General features: G+C 45.9%; 1 protein-coding gene across 1 annotated transcript; it reads right to left on the minus strand.

Annotated features, from left to right (window-relative positions):
* Window positions 1-2,171: 2,171 nt before the first annotated feature.
* Window positions 2,172-23,149, minus strand: notch1a (notch receptor 1a). The gene is made up of 34 exons (XM_028417644.1): window positions 22,910-23,149; window positions 21,763-21,844; window positions 15,664-15,926; window positions 15,236-15,574; window positions 14,334-14,456; window positions 14,012-14,245; window positions 13,766-13,921; window positions 13,500-13,685; window positions 13,301-13,414; window positions 12,647-12,760; window positions 12,331-12,564; window positions 12,137-12,247; window positions 10,743-10,935; window positions 10,510-10,655; window positions 10,307-10,420; window positions 9,648-9,767; window positions 9,404-9,556; window positions 9,076-9,304; window positions 8,789-8,990; window positions 8,545-8,698; window positions 8,260-8,444; window positions 8,003-8,135; window positions 7,657-7,914; window positions 7,455-7,567; window positions 6,792-7,363; window positions 6,262-6,702; window positions 6,027-6,172; window positions 5,721-5,931; window positions 5,540-5,624; window positions 5,284-5,446; window positions 4,864-5,162; window positions 4,632-4,779; window positions 4,444-4,541; window positions 2,172-4,341 (listed from the first exon to the last, which is right to left on the minus strand). Exons 1-34 carry the CDS (start codon window positions 22,965-22,967, stop codon window positions 3,103-3,105), a joined length of 7,416 nt encoding a protein of 2,471 aa, XP_028273445.1. The 5' UTR covers window positions 22,968-23,149; the 3' UTR covers window positions 2,172-3,102.
* Window positions 23,150-23,608: the final 459 nt, after the last annotated feature.

Here is a 23,608-nt window from a genome sequence, read left to right on the forward strand (position 1 = left end):
CCTGCACAAAGAGACACAGAAACATCACAGCATTACATCATCCACATGAAGAACAACAACAACAAGCAGGGCCTGGCTCTCTGACAGCACCGGCTCCTCTAAGAATACCAAGCACTACTTCTGTATTTATATTGCTGTGGGTGCCTTTGCTGTCACTCTCCATTCATATATGCTGTGACAGTGTGTGTCTGTGTGTGCACAGCGCCGTTTGTTTGCATGTTTGTTGCAGCAAGTGGAGGAAAAGCTGCACCTTTCAACACACTAAATGTCAATTCATTCATTTAAAACAATGAAATTAGCATATTTGGCTGGAGCTGACATTTTCCTCGCTAATCCAGACTGGAAAGAATGACCAATGACTGACCTGGACATTCACGTAGCACCGCTAACATCACTGTACTGACGCTTGGTTAGCTAGCTACGACATGTAACACGACAAAGACTCACCTCTAAGAGCACATTTGGGTCCTCGCTCCGCAGCTTTGTTGTGTTTATTGTAGCGTTAAAAACGCAGACATGCTGGCCTGTCTTTAGCTAACGGTGAAATAACAGAGACTCCTCCCTGAACAGCGACACAAATCTCCGGCCTCTCAGGATAAAGCGGCAGCTGATGGGCGTTAATCCAATAATAAAAAAAAATCTGATTGGCAACCATCAGGGAGTTCTGCTTTTCGAGGAAATTATGAATATCCCAAAGCCGGCGCTTTCACACCGAGGCTGTCATCGTGTCTGGCAGCAGACTAGCAGGTCTAACGGTTCCCTGTTGTAGGAGCCTGTCTCTATGGGGACGGGTGTTATCTTCAGTCAGATGCAGTGTACCGGTCTACCAGCGGAGGGCGCTGTAGGCCCGTACAAAACATGAACACAAGGCGATATCATCAATTTACATCATGGTGATTACTACATAACTTTTGTATAATTAACTCATACGAGTACAATTAATAATCTACATACCTCCAGGTTGTAAGGTATTTTTTTAACTTTTAATATCATATGAAAGAATATTGTTATTATGTAAGAATATATATTTATATGAAATATATATAAATTAGCAATAACATATCAGAAATCATGCTAATCAGCTAGCCACAGATTGTACCATTGTGTACCGCGTTGAAGTTGGTTTTAGGTTGGATATTTAACAGCTTCCGTGTCACGTGATCAAGTGACTCCAGACCTCAGCTGTATTGTAGTATATATATATATATATATATCTATATGTTTATATTTATGTTACCAAGTGACTCAAACCTCACCTGAAATGTGCTGTTAGACAAATAAGACACATCCCATAATATTGTTTTTTACAGCTTACTCTATTGTGTATTACAAGGTTATAGTGAACAACTACTCACAGGACAACATCCATCCATCCATCTATCCATCCATCCGTCCGTCCGTCCATCCATCCATCCATCCATCCATCCATCCATCCATCCGTCCGTCCGTCCATCCATCCATCCATCCATCCATCCGTCCATCCATCCATTCATCCATCTATCCATCCATCCATCTATCCATCCGTCCGTCCGTCCATCCATCCATCCATCCATCCGTCCGTCCGTCCGTCCGTCCGTCCATCCATCCATCCATCCATCCATCTTCTGAACCCACTTTGTCCTGTAGTATAGGGTCCTCTCTCAGCATCTAAACAATTATTTTTTTGTGTGGAGATAAGACATTTGTCATTTTTGTGCATCTTATTTATATATATATTTATTTATCTTGAACTATATGGGGACAACTTCATTTTTTGTTTGTTTCAGGGGAGCAACAGGCCCCAGGCACCTTTAGAATTAGTGAATATCTTGGTCTGTGATTTCAGCTTAAATCACAATCATCACCACTAGAGGGCACCAGACACCAGCTCCTCTGGTTACCTTCACTTTTTCTTCATAGCTACAGAGCCACACAGAGGAGGAAATAAAAATCAAGAAAGGCAGTCATGCTTTAAAGTTTAATAGTAGCTTTTATTGAATCAAGACAGTTTTTACAAAACATTTTAAATCATGAAATAATTCTTTGCAAACTACAACTTTGCATGTAGATTGATTTTGAATTACATTTCTTAAACACATCTTTACTTCTGGATTAGTTTATAAAACATGACATTTAGACACCATAAACCGCACACAAGTGCAGGTGATGTCTTTAAAACACACAAAGGTCCCCATTTTTCTGTTTCTTTTCTTTTTTTTAAACAAGAAATCTCACAAATACATTTGCTTTTCTTAGGAAAAACAAAATTCACACTGGCACTATTTTTTTTTCAAAAAAACTGGCAAATGTAACATTCTACAACAAGTCTGCAATTTAACACTTAACAGGTTAAACACGGTAACCATAATCACTGATTTGGGATACAATATGAAATAAAAGGAACAGTCCTCACATCATACATAATCACAAATCAATCACTCAGCACCAGCCCAGACTCTGTGAAAATAGGCCCAAATTCAACTCATTCTCAGCCAATCAGAGATATTTGTTCTATGTTTTAAGGTCCAAAATCTCCAACAGTACTCTTATTTGCTCTGTTATTACTTCATGACACTTTATATGTATTTATATATATTTATATTTGTTCGACATCTAACACAGACTCAGTGATAAGACTTAGTGAAATGTAGCTCAGTAACAAAACCTGTGTCGCTTAAAGACAAAGAAGGTTAAAATATAATTAATTAATACTGAAAATTTAAAATAATCTATAAAAGTTGACAACAAAAATCTGTACAAACATAAAGCAATGCAAAAAGCCAGAAGATTAAAATAAATCCAGTGAACATTTCAAGACACAAATAAATAGCCAGTGTACACATCTAGGAGCTGTTTTTTTTACTTATGATAAACACTCCTTTCAATGGTCTAATCTTCCCATACATAACAAAACAGAAAAAATAAAAAGCATAAATATAAAAGCCTCTTTTTATTTTCCAGATCCAAAAAAAAAGCACATAAATAAATACAAAATTACTAGAACTGTTCTTATCATTAGTATAAAAACTCATAGTAAAAAAGGAGCATCTTCAGTCTTGAGTCTTTCTGTGTGAACTTAGTAGTTTTATTCCACCCAAAATTTCGGTCTGTGTTCACAAGTCTCTACTTAAACTGGTCTGGGATTAGATTCATCTGCGAGTGGATACTCGTGGGTGGGCTGGAGATGCCTTCTGACCAATCAGACATGTTGGAATGTGGCGACGAGCTGGACCACTGGTCAGGCGAGCCAGGGGAGGGCGTTAGAAACGGGTGATCTGGCACCTGTAGCTGGTGGTTGGGTGTGTTGTCCATGGGGCCTGAATAGCTATGCTGGGAGGGAGGGGTAAGAAACTGGGTACCAAGGATCTGTGTCTCCTGCGGCATCACGGTGTGGATCTGCACAGAGCGGCCGTTGTTCTGGTGCATATCAGATCCATTTATCTCCACAGTCGGAAAGCTCTGGCTGAGGGGCTGAAGGGCTGTGGTGGAGTTTGAATTCTGGTGCTGGAGCTGCCGTGAGTGAGCCTGCTGCATCATGTGAGCAGAGGAGCCAAGGTGGCTGGTCTGCAGGTTCTGGTAGCCCATTATCTGAGACAGAGTGGCTGTACTGACGCCATGCAGAGCCCCCAATATGTTGTGGGCCATGGGTGGCGCTTGGGCAAAGCCACCTTGCTGGCCTACGCTGGGGTGCATCCTAGACACCCAGTCACACTGGCCTCTGGATGCTGTGCCCTGACTGTTGGGGCTGGACACAGGCATGTGAGAGAGACGAGGTGGGTTAGGGTCGAAAGGCATGCAACCCATATCCTTACCTATGTTCATCTGACCCATGTGGGAGTCTCCGTTGCCTTGTAGGTGATTTAGAGACATAGGTGGGGACTGCTGGAAGGGTGAGGGCATGGGAGGAGAGGCCACATCAGACAAGTAGCCATGCGGTGATTCGAGAGAATCAACTGGAGAGAGGACAGCTGATGTGTCTAGCAAGTTATTCTTCCCATCCAGGGACTTCTTTTTCTTTAGCCTATTATCTTTGCCGCCATCCTTTCCTCCTTTTCCGGAGCTAAGTTTACGGACCTTCTTGGCGGAGAGGGTGGGCTTGAGGTTGCTAAGATAGTCATTGGGGGAGCAGAGAGGCGGGGAGAGGCTGGAGGTGCTGAGCGGGGTGCTGTGAAGCTCAGGACTTCTAACCACGTTGTACTCATCCAGGAGGCGGACGATGTCATGGTGCATGCGCTCCTGGGCGATGTCTCTGGGTAGCTGGTCAAGATGGTCGGTGATCTCACGGTTGGCAAAGTGCTCCAGAAGAACTTTAGCAGTCTCGTAGCTGCCTTCGCGGGCTGCGAGGAAAAGCGGCGTCTCTTCCTAAAACAAACAAACAAACAAAAACAAACGTTAATACACTACATACATTACTGTAAATGTAACTTCAGTTTTAATGTGTCTTTAGACAGTTTTTTTACACACCTTGTTGTCTTGCATGTCTTTGTTGGCACCATTTTTCAGCAGCACAACAGCAGCCTCCACATTGTTCACAGCTGCAGCCCAGTGAAGAGCAGATTTACCTGCAGAGCGAGAGAGAAAGTTATAATCAGCACAATGAGGCATCTTTTAGGCTGTGTGGAGATGGTGGGTGGATATAAAATGTTAGCTACCAGAATCATCAGTGGCATTGGCATCAGCGTGGCAGTTGATAAGCTCTTCAACCATGCCTTCAACAGCCAATCTAGCTGCCAGGATGAGCGGCGTTGTTCCATCGTGCATGCGAGCGTCAAGATCAGTGGCACGGTTTCGGATTAGAATCTGCCAGGAAACAGAGGAGTTCAATTTTTGTTGAAAAATAAAACACCTAGAGAGAACTAAGAGTCCAAAAGACAAACACGTTACCTGGAACACTCCCTGCGCATCAGCTGCCACAGCGGCGTGAAGTGGCGTGCGGCCCATGTTGTCCTGGACGTTTGCATCAGCGCTAGATTCCAGGAGGCGTTTCGCGGCATCTGAGCGGGCATATCGGGCAGCCAGGTGCAGGGCAGTCTCGCCTGTGCGGTCTGTCTGGTTGTGGAGGTTAGCACCTTGGCAAATGAAGTCAGAGATTATTTCTGCTGACGGATCCTCTTCCTCTTCGCTGTTACCGGTCTCCAGGCCTCCACCACTGCAGGAAGCGATCATCAGAGGGGTGAAACCATCTGGAAATGAAGGAAGAGAAAGATAGTAAGTTCCAAATCATTCTTCAAAAGAGACTCCAAGGTATTTAAGAGGTATTTCAGGACAGAGAAACATATGATATTTGTGAATAAATGTACATACCTGGTCCTCTGACATTCACATCCATGCAGTCGTTCTCAGTCTCTCCCTGAGGAGGCGTAGGAGCGATGGAAGCAATCCGCAGGTCAGCAGCGTCTAGGTGCTGCTGTGTCCATTTCCTGTGGTCAGTGTGATCACTCAGATCCAGCATGGCCTGCTCCTCAAACTGAAAGTCACATGATATCACAGTGTTAATATCAGTATCAAATGTGAGAACAGACAGTTGTTCAGACAGGAATATTATCACTATTCGTCTAACCTTGAAGCGCCTGCAGTCTGGATCGTCATCGTCCCATTCATTTTGATTGTCATCCATAAGATTGATGTCAGAGATTTTCATCGGCCTGTTGACAAGCAGAGGGGGATTAGATTACTTACATTAACCCAAATACAAATTCACTGCTGACGCCAAGGATAAAATGCAGATACTTCTGACTTACCTCAGTCCAACTGAATCCTCTCCCAGTGGCTCTCTGCGTTTCTTTTTGCTTGGCTCTGACACTTTGAAACCTTCAGGGAACCAGAGCTGCCCGTGTTCTCGTCGTCGCTTACGAGAAACCAGGACTCCCAGGCAGATGAAACCCAATGCGGCCAAACCCAGGAAGGCAACATACATGGGGTAGAAATCTGAAGGAGGAGGTGGTCTCACACCTGTTCAAAAACAGAAAATACCATATTTTACTTAGGATTCATGTAATGTATACGTAAGTATATGTGTACCACATGACTGGATAAGGGTGACATACTTGTGACAGCTTCAATATAGGGAACATTGAGATTCCCACTAGAGGCCAGTGCTCCGAGGAATGCAGCCACATCTGTAGCGCTCTGGAAGCATTCGGTAGACTGCTGGTAACACTGGCGGTTGTCAATCTCCAGGTAAACAATAGACCTATAAGCAGAAATGCACAGAAACATTAACATCTAAGTAATTTCCTACAATGTTATAGATAGGGTGTGTGCCCTTGCTGTGGTGCCTACCCTTTGACTTGTAAGGGATCCAGCTCTCTGCGTTTCCGTGGGCTGACCATAGAGGATACACTCTCCTTCATCTGACCCAAAACATTGGCCGGCATTGAAGCCCACTCTGGCCAGCCATCTGCAGAGCGCTTCAAAACGTTATGTTTCACCAGGTCCTGTTCGTTGCCGTAGTATGGGAAGATCATGGGTTCCCCTTTGGCATCGCGGCGGAACACAACGTTAGTGTGGAGGACGCTGCTGAGCTCTCTGAGGAAGGATGAGGAGCGATTTTTAAGCTGCTCTGGGGGAATGTGGACCACCAGAACCAAGTGTCCCTCGGCCAGCTTCTCTGGCATGTTGTTTGCACAGTCCAGACCGTCCCATTCACACTCTGCATTGTTGCAGCCTTGATCACAGTGACCGTCGGCATAGTGGTCTTTACAATATTGGTCATACAAAGGGCTGAAAAAAAACAACAAAAGTTTTATTAACTTTACGAATCAAAGGCAACATTTTCAAAGGCATATTCTCCACTTTTTTTCGACACTTACTTGCACTGTCCTTCCTGTCCTTGGCAATCAAAGCCATCATAGAGACACCCAGGGCTGTTACACTGGCCATCACACTTCCCGTTGTTGAAGTAGCGCCAGCACTGTAGGGCAGCGGAGCAGTTTTGCCAGGGATCATCAAAATTAAGTGAGCAGTCGCCTCCATCCCAGCCGCAGGCATGGTTGTTGCACAGCGAGTCACAGATGTGGTTCCCCGCCCACTCATCACACTGTGGAATCTCGCAGCTCACCTCCACCTCTGGAGGTGGTGTGATATCCCGGCCAAAGCCTCCAATGAAGGAGTAGTCCAGAATGTGACACAGCAGGCCGTTGAAATTGCTGGGGCAGCTGCACTGGAAGAAAGGAGGGTCTGGAGTGACCTGGCATGTGCCGCCGTTATAACAGGGGTTGGAGATGCAGAGACTGTCAGTTGGGGTTTGGCACTCTGGCCCAGTAAACGTTGAAGGGCACAAGCAGCGTGGGCCGAGGTGGCCTGAGACACATGTACCACCGTTCCTGCAATTCAGATTCCCACAGGAGCGAGAATCATATTCGCAGGAGGAGCCGGTGAAGCCCTAGAGGGAGAGAAATGGACAGTTTAGGATTGTTTTTTTTCATTCTTGAAAAATACTTGCAGCAGGAAGTAGCTGTTAGGGCTGCACTCACAGGTGGACATTTGCAGATGAAGCCATGAGGTGTGTTACTAGCAACAGCACATGTCCCTCCATTCCTGCAGGGCCTTCCTTTGCAGCCATCAAACACTTTGTCACAACGCTGACCTGCAGGACAGAAGCAAAAACCATGCATCAGGCACTCTTAGGAACATTCACAGACTGTTCTAGTCTTGCTGCAGAGTTCACGTCCGTACCTGTATATCCTGTACGACATTCGCAGCGGTAGCTGTTGGTGAGCTGGATGCAGTTGTAGGATCCTCTGGGGTCACAGGGGTCAGACAGACACTCATTGACATCACCTTCACAGCGCTCCCCTACGTAGCCTGGCGGGCACACACACTGATAGCCTCCGATGCGGTCCACACATTTGCCGTTGTTGAAGCACTTGGGCTCATTAGTGAGCGGGTCGCTGAAAGGGTTGCAGTCATCCAGATTAATCTCACAGTGGACACCTGGGAAACGGCAGAACAGCTGGGTTAAACAATGCGAACACCATATTTATCTTGGTCAATTAAATATATCTGAGATGCAGATGTGTACCTTGTGTTCCTCTGGGACAGGAGCACTTGTATGTGTTGATGAGGTCGATGCAGGTGCCGCCATTCTGGCAAGGCTGAGACTGACACTCATTGATTTCTTTAGAGCAGTTCACACCGTGGTAGCCAGGAAGACACTAAGAAAAAAAGCACATTTTTAAAAATTTTAATTATCACATTATTTCAAATTTACTGTGTTACCAGAAAAATATCAATTTTATATTATTTAATTTCAGTATGTCAATTTCTGATATCTCCTACCTCACAGCTGTAACCTCCCAAATAATCTGTACAGCTGGCTCCATTTTGGCAGGGATTGGGTGAACACTCGTCCACCTGTTCCTGGCAGTAACTTCCAGTGTATCCAGCCTGGCAGCGGCAGTAATGTGTGTTTCCAGCATCCAGACACTGGCCTGAATTCCTGCACAGGTGAGCCACTTCAACACCTGCAATCAAAGACAAATGAAGGAGTTACAAAAATCACACTGATGACTTTAATATTCCAAAAAAAAAAAAACTTAAAGCACATGCTGGAGATGAACATACCTTGCTGTTTGGCTGCAACCTCACAGGATACACTGGGGATGTCACAGTAGAGGCCAGTCCACCCAGTCTGACACTGGCAGGTGTAAGAGGATCCCTGCTGCCAGCATGTACCTCCATTTTTACAGGGGGAAGAGTCACACCAGCGCACAAGATTCTGATAGGACAAAATAAAAGGAAATTATAGATAAATGCCATAAAGAGAGGTTGTACACGAGAGCAGTACAAGGTGAAAATCTCTGCCTACCTGACAGTTGACTCCTGTGTAACCATGAGGACAGGTGCACTTGTACGTCCCATAACTGTCAAGACAAGACCCGCCATTGAGACATGGCTTTGAGTCACATTCGTTGATATCATACTGGCAATAGCTGCCTGTAAATCCTGGTAAACACAGGCAGGTGAAGGCGTTGATTCCATCCACACAGGTGCCGCCATTAAAGCAAGAACTGCAGAAACAAAAAAAACAATTAGATAAAACATAACTGGGTTTATTACATAGAGCTGAACCATAGTTTCGATCAGATGAGCTACCTGTCAGTGCAGTCGTTGGTGTTGATCTCACAGTTGATGCCGCTGAAGCCAGGTGGGCAGGTGCAGGTGTAGCTGTTAACACAGTCGGTGCAATTGGCCCCATTCTTGCAAGGGTTGCTCTCACACTCATTTATGTCTTGCTCACATCTGCCTCCACGAAACCCGGGCAGGCAGGTACATGTGAAAGTGTTGATACCGTCGCGGCACAGACCACCATTACTGCAGGGATCTGAAACACACAAATAAAGAAGTAAGGCGACCATTCACTGGTGATGTTTTCAATCACAGACAACATGGGAACTTAAAAAGCTTCTGATCTCTTCCTTACTTGGTTTGCAGTCATCAATGTCGGTTTCACACTTCTGCCCAGTGTAACCCGGCTGGCACTTGCAGTGGTAGCCGCCCATAGTGTTATGGCAAAGAGCACCATTGCGGCAAGGGCTTTTCACACATTCATTGATATCGATCTCACATGTTTGACCTGGAGATGAAGAAAAACGAAGAAATGATCCACTGGAAAGACAGATTACACATGAAACAGACGAAGCAGAAAGAGACGGGTGGATGTATACCTTGCCATCCTTCAGGGCAAATGCAGGAGAAGCTCTGGTAGTCTTCAGACTCTCTACACATCCCACCATTTTTACAGGGTCTGGGGCTGCAGGGGGCAAGCAGGATCTCACAGTTGTTCCCTGGTAGCAGAGAAAACATCAGTGTTAAGACATAAGTAGCCAACTCAAAGTCACCAAATCATTATCAATTAAATTTCAAGCACTTTGTAGAGTGACATCAACTTCTAAATCCCAGTTTCCATTCCACTTCCTTATCCATTTCCATGACCACTTAGCCAAACAGGAAGGGCCTTCCTGTTTCCTGCCATTGTGTGATCACAGACAGGAAACAGGACGTGGTGGAAGTGGGAATAGGAGCCTGGAGCAGTGTCGAGTTCTCCAGCTTATATTAGCCACTGTGGCTTGGTATTCCAAAACACACACACTCTTGTTATCCTTGCAAAGCTGACAAGCAGATCTTTCCACTCGAAAGACGCCAAAAACAGACTTCCCTGCTAGTAGCTGCTGGGTAATGTTTTCTAAAACAACACCAGATAGGATAGGATAAACTTTTTTGTGTGGAAACAGGAAGAATATCTTTACATTTTTACAGCTGACACAGCAGGTTTCTAAAGTAACGACCAAGGTGAAAGTGAAAGATAAGGCGCTACGTGTCATACCAGTGTAAGGCAGCAAACAGTTGCACTTGTATCCAGCCACATCATCAATGCAGGTGCCCTGGTTTAAGCAGGGGTTGGAGGCACACTCGTTGATGTTAGTTTGACAGTTAGGTCCTATAGCAGCAGGATTAAAGAACACACGTGGGTTAGATAGAAGCCAACAAGACAACATCTTTCAGCAGAAAAAAAGGTCTTTAACTGACCAGTGAAGCCGGCTCTGCATGTGCAGTGGTATCCACTGGTCATGTCTTTGCAGGTTCCCCCATTCATGCATGGGTTGGACTCGCACTCGTTGTTATTAATGTCACAGTTTGGGCCGCTCCAGCCGGCATCACAGGTACATTTGTAGCTGCAGGAGAAATATAAAGACAGGTGGGTGTTGTTGTGGTGGACTCACATCTGCTCATTTGTTTTTAAAATTTAGATCTGTGCTCACCCATTGATGAGGTCTTGGCATCGGCCGTGGATGCAGGGGTTGCTGCCACACTCGTCCACCTGCGACAAACAGGTGGCGTCGTTGTAGCCCTCCGGGCAGAGGCAGGTGAAGCTGTTGATGCCGTCAACACATGTGCCCCCGTTGTGACAGGGATTGATGGCACAGTCGTCAATATTGATGTTACACATTGCTCCTGCAAGGCAATAAAATACAACTTTAAAACAGAGCAGCAAATGTTTTTCTTGAAAGGTGTGAAGTGATAAATGTCTACACCAGCCATCATGGGCAACAGCTGGACACTTTGCTCTCTGCTGTAGTATTAGGTGCTTAGGTGCACTGTGTAGCTTTTAGACAATAGTGAGAGAACAAGCAGAAGCTGTAGCAGCTCCAATGTGTGCCTAGCCTGGTGGCCCCTGGAGGCCCTTTTACGTCCCCGCCATTGATTGAATGGGGCCCTGTTGAATAGGCAGAAGGAGTTTCAGCTGGAGGTGCTGCCAGGGGAGAAGGGGGGGGGGGCTGAAGCTACTCTCCCTCTTCACACACACACACACACACACATATACACAACCCCCAATCCAGGGAGAGCTAACCTCACCCAGGGCTGTTTACAGGGACAGAAGGCCAGACCCATTTCACACACGGCCGAGTAACAATTAAACCCCCCCTCTGATCTACTACCCAGCTCCCTCCTCCTCTGCTCTTCATCAATCAGGAGGGGAGGGCCCAACTGCCTGATCTTCAGTTACAATAGCCCTCTGTCCCTCTGTGTCTCATCCTGCCGTGCCCTCCACACTCACCCCATCAGCACAAAAAGCTAGGGTGGGGGTGAGGGGGGGGGGTGGCACAGCAGCCTGCACACACACACACTTGTTCCTCCCTTACTGCCCTCTTTTTAGCATAATCACACATCCAGTCGGAACCGGCTCTGTTGGGCTTTGACAGGGAGGAAGACATGAGTGGTCCACTTGTTCAGATACGTTGTGTGTTTTTTAGAGGATCACAGGTAGACATGTGCAAGAAGTAAAAACATATCAATCTGAGTTATCAGTGGGGTTTGTCGTGCAGTTACACACTAATAAGCCTCAGATCTGTGATTAAAGGCCAGCCTCTTTCCCTTTTAAAGTATCACCTTACTGACTCTTTCCAGGCCCCACGTCACAGTCTTTTCAAATGGCAAACAAAGTTAGTGCTTTGTGTGTGTGTGTTTGTGCATGTATCAGGTTGGGGGCTGCGTTTCTTTCTCTAACCCCCACCACCACCCACCACCCATCCCACACAGGCAATCTGACACCATTGTTCCACAGGAGTGGACCCGCCAGCCACCTGTCCTACTTGCCCCTCCCAAAGCTCAGGGGACCGTCCCCCTGCACCTGTAAACTCCACCCAGTGCTCACCTGTGTATCCAGGCTCACACGCACACTCGTAGCCATTGATTTTGTCGATGCACTTCCCGTAGTCACAAGGTTTGCTCTTACAGTCATCTAGATTCACCTCACAGTTGAAACCTGCAGATTGAACAGTAAAAAATATGAGTAAAAGTGTGAACATTTTCATCCACAGAGTCACGTAGGGGTAGCTGAGGCCTCACCTGCTGTGCCTTTAGGGCAGGAACATATATAGGAGTTCTCCCTATCCTGACAAGTGCCACCGTTCTTACAGGGCTGGCTTAGACACTCATTGATGTTAGTTTCGCACAGGCGGCCGGTGTAACCTGGGCGGCAATAGCAGGTGAAAGAAGCGAGGCCGTCCTTACAGGTGCCGTAGTGGCAGGGATCAGAGTAGCACTCATTGATGTCGATCTCACAGTGCTGGCCTGTGTAACCTGATCAGCAAGAAGAAAGAGTTAACAACTGCAACACAAAAGGAATAAATATTACATTAGAAGAAAGTTTAGTCTGACAAACCTTCAGCACATTCACACGTGTACTTGTTGGGTCCATCTGTACATTTGGCTCCGTTCTTGCACGGGGTGCTTGCGCATTCGTCAATATCAACCTGACAAAGATTCCCTGAAAAACCTGCAGGAAATATTGAAAGCACAAATTTTAAATTCTCTTCATATAACACAAAAATAGCTGAACTTTCTGAATTTTCTGTAGATCAAATCTCCAGTACAGTGTGCACAGTTTTCAAAAACTAATTTGCATCTGAAGTAGGGCCGCAGGACACTGAAAAGTCCACTCTCTCCACCCCCACCCTCCTTTTTATGCTCTTACTGTGCAACGAAATCTCTTTTTCAAACTACAACACAATAGCCTCCAGCTTACCGGCTATAAACCAATCCCCTGCTCCCAGTTTTGGCGCTAAGCTCTAATACAAACTCTCATGCCCGCCAAATATGCTAATGACTCCACAGCCTGATCCACATCAGCGGCATTATTAGAAGAAGTGAATCATTGACATCCAATCTGTGAACCATGCATGCTATACTCATTGACAGATAGGTTAATGATCCACTTTTTATGGCCTCCTTTCCATTTCCATTGTTTGACCAAAAATAGTTTAAATAAGACCTATATTATCTCTTTTACTCCATTATTTCTCAGAGATTTTCTCACCTTTGGGACACTCGCAGTGGAAGGAGTTGATCTTGTCAACACACTTGCCGTTATTGAGACAAGGTTGGCTGGCACACTCATCTGTATTGATGTGGCAGAACACACCCTCATAACCTGAAATGTGAGATAAACCAGTTAGATATAAGTATTTAGCGGGTTTAACCCTTCCTTTTTTCCCCTTGCTAATTAAAGACCTTACCTGGCATACAGATGCAGTGGAACCCTCCGATCTGGTCCAGGCAGGTGGCATCATTATGGCAAGGATTGGACATGCACTCATTCACATCCATCTCGCAGCGAGGTCCCTCGTATCCTTGGAGACACTTACACTGGAAGGAGCCTTTGGTGTTGAGGCAGCGGCCACCATGCTCACAAGGGTTGGCACCTAAAACATTAAAGGTGTATGTTTAAAATATATCTGTGAAGAGTTGAAACTATATAAATAAAGCTTGATTCGTAACTCACCCAGTGAGCACTCGTCAATGTCGAGGTTGCAGGCTGACCCGGTGTAACCTGGGGGACAGGTGCATATAGCCTTGCCATTGACTGGGTTGGTGTCACAGTTGGAGCCCTTCTGACACGGGTTGCTAATGCAAGCATCATCAAGGTGGCACAACAAACCTGCAAGCACCAACGTGTCACATTTAATCTCTTGATTAACACCATGATCTGTCTGTGCAGGATATGAGGACAGGTCAGAGATCGTCGTACCTGTGCGTCCATGAGGACACTCGCAAAAGAACGATGCTACGCGGTCATGGCAAGTTGCACCATGGTAACATGCTGCACTGGCACAATCGTCGATGTTCTCGCTACAGTCGTCACCTGTCCACCCGTTGACGCAGACGCAGTGATAGCTGCCGTGTGTGTCGTGGCATGTCCCTCCATTCTGACATGCGTTGGGCATCAGCTCACATTCGTCCACGTTTTCTGTGCAGTACTGACCTGAAAGAATTCACAGAATAGGAGCATTAGCACACTTTAAGGTACATTTTGTGAATACATTTTTTTTTAGCTCACAGTGAAAGGTCACCTGTGTAATGAGGTGGGCACTGGCAGTTATAGGTGTTCACCCCATCCACACATACACCACCATTCTGACAGTTATGGCCTGGACAGTCATCGATGTTGTGCTCACAATGTGGACCTGTGAAGCCTGATGGGAGAAAAAAATATGTCAAAATTAGGAGCGATACAGCAAAAGCTTGGTTAATGATCAGATTTTTTTCCTTCCTCTTGTTATCACCATGCACGATAAGCTCTCAATGTCCTCGTGGCAGATTGTTTTAATGCCCTGTAGTTGACAGTGCAGCTTGTCTCCTCTCCAAACAGCAAAAGGTTGGAGTGGGAGTTTTTATAGCCTGATTAACAATCAACCCACGGCTCAGCAGGTGTCTGTCCAGCCTCACTATCTAAACGCATTCCAGCGCAGACACCCACGAGACACACGCAGCATGGATTAAACTTTAACACACAGCCCAGCAATATCCCTCATTCATCTGCATATCTAAACAGCGTGAAGTGAACTGGTGTGGAGGGGAAAGGTTTCTCTACAGCAATGCTTACCCACACAACAAAGATGGCAGACAGACTGGCTGACAAACAAGATATTTTTGTGTGTCTGTGACCTCAAGAATAGGGTGTGTTATATCTATACGTTTATGTGTATATGTGTGTCTCTGGGATATCAGAAGGAAACGTCTGTGTGACTGCATCCTGCCAGTGGAGGCTGGCAGGGAGGGAGGATGGGGGGTCGGGGGTCGGGGGTGGGATCAGATTTTACTACAACAACAGACTGTTTTTTGGGTCAACTGATGTAACAGGAAAACAAAAGTGAATGTTGTTGTTGCTACACTACCCTTATGCCAACTCTGTATGTCAATAGAAAGAGCTTTATTTTGCTAATTAGTGCGTAGATACATTCTTGTGTGTTACCTGGTAGGCAGCTGCAGTCATAAGTGGTGTCTCCCTTCTGAACGCAAGTGCCTCCGTTCTGGCATGGCGAGGGGCTGCATGGCATGTAAGGGGTCTCACAGTGCTGGCCAGTGAACTCTTGAGGGCAGCGGCAGTGGTATGAGCCAACCTCATTCACACACACGCCACCATTATGACAGGGAGAAGGAGTCTGGGCACACTCGTTGACGTCCTGCTTGCAGGTCTGACCGTGGAAGGTGGGCGGGCAGGTGCAGATGTAGGTGGAATCAAAGGCAGAGCACTGGCCGCCGTTTGCACATGGGTTGGAAGCACAGGGGTTGGCAAGCTGGCATGTTTTGCCTTGAAAATAACAGTATAACAGAGTTAATCATTATGGTTCATGGTGAATGAAGGACAGGGCAATAGTACTCATAAAGTTGTTTACATACCTGACCACCCAGGTGGGCAATGGCAGCGGTAGACAGAGAGTGTAATGAGGTCACACGTTCCTCCATTGCGACAGGGGGAGCTCATGCAGGCGTGGTTTGTCGGTGTCAGGCATAGCCGGTCAGTGAAACCCAGGCGACACACGCAGCGGAAATCAAACGTGTTGCCATGGGAAACAGCACGACATTCGCCACCGTTGCGGCATGGCGAAGGACTGCAGGGGCTTGGATACTGGCACCGATTACCTACATAGTCACTGGGGCATCTGGGAAAAGAAATAAGGATGGGGTGCAGCCATGATTAGAAAACCAGGATTTTTTTTTGTTCAAATCATGGGAACAACTATCCAAACAAAAGGGAATAATAGGCGTGGGGAGGAAAAGGGGGGTGGGGGACTGAAAGTTTCCCGCCCAGCAGAGTCCCACTGCAGCGGGACAGCATGTTGTTCTAGTGTGTCTCTCTGGATTAGACTCCCTCAGAACCTTGAAAACACATTCTGCTGGGACAACAGACACCAGAAAATAGTCTAGCCCTAGGAGCCTGTTCCCATCTACCTTTCACCCCCACGCTGTCCACACTCATCCTGAATGACTAAAGAGATCAAGGGGACTGTGCCGCCTATGGATGTACCATATGAAGCTCTGCATTCAGGCCCTTAAGCCCTCGGCTGCTTCCCTTCCATCCAGACCAAGGACAGCCACACAGCTTAAACTAGCTGATCAGTGAAACATAAAACTCAGGTTAGAAGTTGCACAAAGATGAAGAATAGCCATGCTGCTCATTTGGCATGCAGCTTGTACCTAACAGTCCCATCTGTCATGTGAAGAAGCATTTAATGTGAGCAAGAAAAGTGTTTATGTTTGAATTGGGGCTTGTGCAGCAGTGTGCAGTTGTGCACATAAGTGTGTGAGTGTTTATGTGCAAGGGAGGGCATCTGTTGGCCTCTGAGTATCTCCAGAGGGAGCAGGTGCGCATGTTAATGAAGGCAGCTGTTGGACAGGACTCCTCCTCCTCCCCCCATCCTCCTTTCTCCTCCTCCTTTTGCTTTATCCCTCCTCCTCCCCTCGGTCCCCTTCTCAGATGGGGGTGCTGACAAGCCAACCTCTCCTCCAGGGACATAAAGAACCCATGTGAAGTCAGCTGTTGCAACTTCTGTCTCCTCAACTCTGCTCTACCATTGCACCATTCTTAAATCCTCACTTCCTTACCTGTTTCCCCTTTAATTTCCCCTGTTATACAACCCTCTAGTTTTATAGGTACTTCTGCTCACATGCAGCTTTTTAAAGCTCTTTTTTGTCTTGTCTTTCTCTCCTATGGAGTGACTTTTTATAGGCCCTAGCAGTTTGCTTTTTACAGCATTCCCCCTTATGTCGCAAGGGACTGCTGAAAACTGTGTTGTTGACTTAGTTAGGTGAGACCAGTCACAGGACCTGTGTGCCACCACAGGGAGCCCAGACAGTCGCAATTGGCAGAAGATTGTAAAAGCATTTGGGGCATCTTTGAAGTTTCCATGCCTCCTGTTTCACTTCACCATAAAGAGAATTCAATGTTTAAGTGTAAAAATCTCACTCAGTATAATGAAGCTAAAGTGTGTGTGTGTGTGTGTGCGTGTGTGTGTGTGTCACCCCACACTAACTAAGTGTAATAGATCCTCTTTGTCCTGAAGTAAGCCCAATGCAAGATAAAGATCCACCCACACATGCTGAAAAGACAAGCAGCACACACCACGGCAACAGGTCTCTCCCAGCGATGCAATGTCCCCTCAGGCCGGAGCAGATGCTTCCCCGACCTCTGACCTGACTGCTTTTGTGACTGTGGGACGGCCTCTTTTGCCTTCTCTCCCCTCTCTCCTCTCTCCCTGCTGGGCCTGATCTACCATCTGTCACTCTGGGGGTGACTTTATCCTCTGACACAAAACCAGCCTGACTGTGAGGTGGAAATACCACCGCTGTGGAAAATGTTATGTGAAATCACAGAGGGCGGCATACAGTAAGGGTGCAGAAGTGCTCTTGTTGCTTTCCCCTTTTGCTGCTTATGAAAGTATTACACCATCACTTCATTCTGTCCCTCTCATATTTGTTTCTGCCCTTTCATCTCTTTCATTCTGTCTGGTTAGTGTATGTTCCCTTGAATGTGTCTAATCATTAGCCAAGATCTGACCCCTGGGGTTCACATCTGTTAGTAAGACAAAAATGAGAAAAATGCAGCTTAGATACAGAAAATGAAAAATGTTCTGGATCGGAGTTGCTCACTGAACTAAAAAGGACTGACAGCAGACTACCAGAGAGAGGAACATGGAGTCCATGTGTTGCATGGACTCATATGTATATGAATTGCTGCGTAAATGTGGGAAAAGGAGAGTTCTAAATATATTATGGTGTTTGTAGTGAAACTATTTCTTGCCTCACTCTCTGAAAGGTCTGCCGGGTTTATGAGGATCTTTCAGACTGACACGAACTGAGCACCTGCTTGACTAACGACGGTCAGATCACTTTCATGTTCGCCATAACTTGACTGTGCTCACTCACCAACATCCCACCTCCAAGTGAAAACACCTGCCTGCCACTTTACTTCTTGTGATGCTTATCAGTGAGAGCAGATAACCTCTAGCCCGGAGTACTCAGATTCAAGTGGGTAAAACAACAACAACAACATCTGATCACAAGAAATACTAACTTTTATGGTGACATAAGAGGCAAGTCAGGCTAACTATTTCCTAGTAACATTTCCACTCATATGTATATTGACCTACCAGATGAGTTTTTTTTACAGCCTGTGCAGGTGGATGTGAACTTTCAGCACCCACTAGAGTGAAATAGCCTCTTATCTGCCTGCTCTGACAGTGCAGCTTTGATAGCCCTACTTTGAGGATCTCTAGATCAGTTGACTCTGAGAGACCACACCAGCACTGAATGTGCAGCCCTAGTGAGAGTGTGACAGTAAACCTTTTCCCTCTGATGCTCAGCGCTGCATCAGAGGCTCAGGCATCTAGAGAATGGGCCCCAACCAGGGGAGTGGCAGCCTTAAGCCCGGTAAAGCTTAAACCCCAATAAAAACCCAACACCAGCAGGCACACTTAACCCCGTCATGTACTTGTATGCTCCTGACTCACTTAAGCCCACACGGAGCTGAGCCTTCACAGAGATGTGCCTGGTAATCCTATAGGAGGACAAATGAAGAGCAGCATTCCTTGAAGGAGAGTGTAACATCTCTTTAGTGCTGCTGGATGATAACAGGCGAGATACTTTATCATCAATATGCAATAGCACACAGTTCCATGCAAGGTCAGAGAGGTATGATCACTTGAACCACTTGAACCAAGAATTTCAATCATTTTTTCTCTTTTCGTTTCTATTCCTGTTCAGACGTCTTTGCAGTATTTGAGACACGCAGGGAGACAGTTGAGATGTTCGGGGTTTATTTTAAACAGCTACCTCTGACCAAAACAGTGTCTATTTCAGCAAAGCAGCATCAACACTCAGCCAGTCATGCGAGTGGGAGGGGTGGAGGGCAACAACCTCTCAACCTTGCTATGACCTCATTACTATCTCACAACTGGAAACTAAATTTGACTCACTCTATGCTATGCCCCTTGCATGCTTCTGAGCTGCCTACATAACGAGACGACTGAACCACCATGGGAAACAGGAAGCCCCAGACCTTCAGATAACCTCTCAATTCACAGAATAATCACAGAAAGCTTCCCCATTGAGGACGCTTGTTGTTTCCGAGTGGCACAATGTGCGCCGCAACAGTTTACGTACTTACAAGATTTCCCACCAAAGTGTGACCTTTAATCAAGTTGAAAGTTTTCACTTTCGATGATTAAAGCTGCTATTTTTAGTATTTCAAATATCTCAAGCATAGTTATATGTGAGTTATAGTCAAATTCTGCCCTCTAATGCTTGTTTTTACACATAAAACATTAGTGATTGTCACATATTTTTGAATAAAACAGCATCTGCCACCTAAATCAAACTAAACAGTTCTGAACTACACAGTAAAAGACCTGCTTAGACGACCACAAAGCTAATTTTACTTTCACTTCCTGTGAAAGCCATTTGTCAGTTTTCTTGGTACAGTATATAAGTCATGAATTAAGACATTAAGATATTATCTGCAATGTCACCTTGTAGGGCAGCTATAGGTAACTGGAAAACAAAAGAAGGAACCCAGTCCAAACCAGAAAGATTTAAAGCTTTAAAATAAGAGGGGAAACGTCCTCTCTGCCAGAATGCCAATTTTATCTAAACTCAATCCGTATGAGCCAGTCTCAGACATCTGATTACCACAGTTTACACCAAGCCTAACCTTGTTCTCTATGCCAGCATGTGATTTCACTCTCACCCTTGTGGGAAAGAGGATTTAAAGCTATCTTACCACTCAAATCTATGTCACCATATGCTCACATGCAGTTGCATAAAACCACAATGCAGATCGTGACTCACTGGTAACTTCTATAGCTCATACAAGTGGGTTTGAAGCCATCACATCTTGTAACGGGACTCAGCTCAGCCCTACTGGGTCAATGCTGGACTTTCCCCTCATGTCATGGAGACTGAATCAAAGTGAAAATTTGCCAAGCGGCACAAAAGTTCAAATGGTGTTTAAAACCATCCCCCTGCTACAGACGCTACACTCTGACCTCTGTATCTCCCAGTGCACCCTGGGAGATTCTGAGGGTGCTTGGCTTGGCAGGGATGAATGATTAATGAGGAAGGATGAAGCGAGAGCGCGGGTGGGTGAAGTGATGCTCTTATCCTGTCTGTTTTTAATTGGACTCAGCAGAGATTGGGGGCCACAATACAAGCTTTGTGGGGGTGGCGGAGGGAGAGTTCCTCTATGCCAGTGTGTGCACACGTGCAGAGGTCCGTGTGTGTGTGGAGATTGTGAATTGGCAGCCCTGGGCTAGAAGCTTTTCAATAGCTTCCTCCCTCTTGTCCCACCAGAGGAGAGAAGCGCCTGCCATGACCACATGCCCTGAGGGTAAACCAGGCCACCTCTGAGCTGGAGGGAAAAAAATTGTGCCACAACTGGAAATGTACAATGCAACCTTTAAAAAACACATCTGTGTCTGCCTAGTGACTGTCCACAGATGAAAACTGACACCCTCATATATTTTGTCATTCTGCACAAGATTAAATTAGCGAGCTCACACCGAGGTCAGCTAAGAGGAATATGTTAGCATATTAAATGTCTCATCCTAACATCAATCCATAGTTTAAACAAACAAGCCCACAATCTGCCTCTCAGTCTGTTCCCACTTGTTTGCCTTCAAATTTCTGCACTTTATTCCAATTAATCTCACTCTCTCGACATCCAATCCAATTACATTTCACAGCCATCTGGCTTTCAAATGGAGATCACAAGCAAGTAAGGTGGGGGGTGGAGTGAAGAGGGGGGTTCCATTCAGAATGAAGGAGACAAGCCTTTTGGAGGGGGGGGGGGGGGGGGGGGGTGGAGTGAAGGGGGGTTATGGCAGGAGTTTGGTGTGTGTGTTGTGGTGTTTGGGCTGGCTGTGGCATGATGGGAAGCCCCACTCAGATTAGTCACACAGCATTATTCTGACTGCAGGACAATGGGTGACGGGCGGCGGGCGAGCCCCAGCTGTCGCCCATGAAAGAGCAGAAAAACAAGATTTAGGACTGGACGCGTCCTCTCACTTTGCTGGCGAAGGGGTCTTGCATTCATTATCAGAGGCTGCTGCTGATGCTGTGTGTGGGTGGGTGGGGGTTGGAATTGGAAGGCTTTTGTGCTATTACCCCTGTCTCTGCTCTTTTTTTTTAATTTCTCCACTTCTTTTAAAGTATTTTTTAAGAGAATGTGTGCTCAGAGCTCCTGCAGGGCTACAAGAGCACAGCAGCCCACAAGAAACTCAAGGGCCTCTCTGGTTGCTGGGCACAGGGCCTGCTCAAAGGCCGGAATGAAAAGGGGGGAATGTGTGGCCCCTTTTCCCTTTCACCAAAAAGCACTTTTAAGTACCAGAATTACCCCACACTGCACTGATACGACCTCACAGATTCCAAGAAAGACAGCATTACTCTACATGTTACATTTTGCAGAATCTGGTGCATCAAGATGCTGGTGCCGCTTTTACTTACTTGCATTCTCCGTTTCCATTGGAGGCAGCTTCACATCTTCCTCCATTCAGGCACGACTCAGTGGGCAGGGAGCATTTTAGACCTGTGGAGGTGCACGAAAAATATTAAAACACACCCTCAAAAGGAGAAAAGGAGAACTCTCACAGTGTGCACAATGTAAGTGAAGTGAAGCCTGCCCTGCTGGGATTAATGAGGATTATGCTGAGTTGGAATTATTGGTGAAATTTTGAGAGTGAGTTTTTTAATCATATTAATTCACAGGAATTTAATGCACACAAGCGCTTGCACATCCTGCTCTTTTAATTGATTTGTTACACAAGTGTCCGTGGGGGATATTGGGAAGCCTGTTGTGGACACTGGTGAGGCCAGGGCGCGTGGTGCGTGGCTTTGGGAGCGCACGCTTTTTTTCTGCGCAAAGAGAGCGCAGCAGCTGCGGGGCTCAGGAGCGGAACAAAAGAAATCAGAGTCCAGCACGAGCCATAAAACACTCTCCTCGGGCATTGTTTACCGGCAGACGGGAACAACAGCAGCTCCTCCACCCCCCACACCCACCCCCCTCACAACACTCTCCCACACGGGCAGACAAAAGGTGCCCTCCCTCCCCCAACTACACTGCCCCCCTCATCCCCTTGCTTCAACGCACGCACCAACTTCCATTATCTCCAAAGGTTATTTAAAACCGGCCCTCAGAACAATAGAGAAAAGTTTTAAACACACACACATCTACCTTTAAATAAACGTGATTAAAGAACAAAATCTGGTAAAAGCATGTCCCAAAAGTTCCAAAACTTAGGCTATGGCTGGTCTGATGCGCAAACTTGTCCACAATATCCACCTCTGGAGAGCAGCAGCCAAGCGCACCGCAGCTTCTGGCTCCTTCACTTGTTGTGATTTCGTCCCCACGAATAAAAAAGTTACAAAAGCAACTTTAGTAACTTTCTAACTAACTTTTTCTTTTTTAAGAAAGAACCTTTTCTAATCCTTCAGACTTCTTTAAAGCTGCTAATACAACAAACTTGAAGCCGCGGCGTCTTTTTCTCACCACCTTCTCCAAAAAGTAACTTTAATTAGGACCTATTTAACTTTCCCTCCTGAGTCTCAGTCAGTTTTCTCTCCTAATGCAACTCACTCATTTTGGACACTTTACCTTGTGAAATGACGATTGCTGGAATCAGAAATGTTAGTTTCACAAAGAAACGATACATTCCTCCTCTTCAACTTCACAAATGTCGGTGACTCCCGCGTTGGGTTCGCATAGATCCCCAGTTTGATACTCCAGATGTTGGCTTGAAATAAATATCCTCAGTGGATAAATGGGGAAAAAGGTAAATCCAACAGAGAGAAAGGAAAGTCTTCAACGGGAATCAGTTCATAGATGTTAACCTGCTGCTTTCCGAGTTCTCAATGAAATCTAGAGGCAAGTCTACAAGTTCCTCCCACTGCCCCTCTCTTCCTCCTCCTCCCCCCTCCTCCTCCTCCTCAGACCAAATTAAAGCTTCCTCCCTCTCTGCTCGTACTCACATCCACCTCAATGTCTGCTGGAGTTAGTATGAGAGTGCTTCCAGGCACTATTTTATTGTAAAGCTTAGGAGTATTTATATTTAATTATCTGCAGCCAATCCGAGCAAAGTATTGCAATTTTTTATGATTCTGCATTATTATGCCCAATATATCCACCTGGGCCAAATACTACAGGGTTGAATTTAAATACAACTAAAAGGTAGGTGAGTGCTACATGGGGTCAAGTTAATTTAATTTTTTTTAAATGAATGAATCAACAGAATCATGAGCTGTGAAATCTAAAACTAAGGAAATTACTCATGTATGTGCAACAGTTTTAAACATC

Source organism: Parambassis ranga, chromosome 12, assembly GCF_900634625.1.
Source record: "Parambassis ranga chromosome 12, fParRan2.1, whole genome shotgun sequence".
NCBI classification, from domain to species: Eukaryota; Metazoa; Chordata; class Actinopteri; family Ambassidae; genus Parambassis; species Parambassis ranga.

Excerpts from the sequence above, each read along its gene's own strand:
- notch1a (XM_028417644.1), bottom strand. The coding sequence starts at position 22,967 with ATGTATCGTTTCTTTGTGAAACTAACATTTCTGATTCCAGCAATCGTC. Across the intron at positions 12,761-13,300 it reads CCACTGCGAGTGTCCCAAAG|GTTTTTCAGGGAATCTTTGT; the intron begins GTGAGAAAATCT and ends TATTTCCTGCAG. Across the intron at positions 12,565-12,646 it reads CACGTGTGAATGTGCTGAAG|GTTACACAGGCCAGCACTGT; the intron begins GTTTGTCAGACT and ends CTTGCTGATCAG.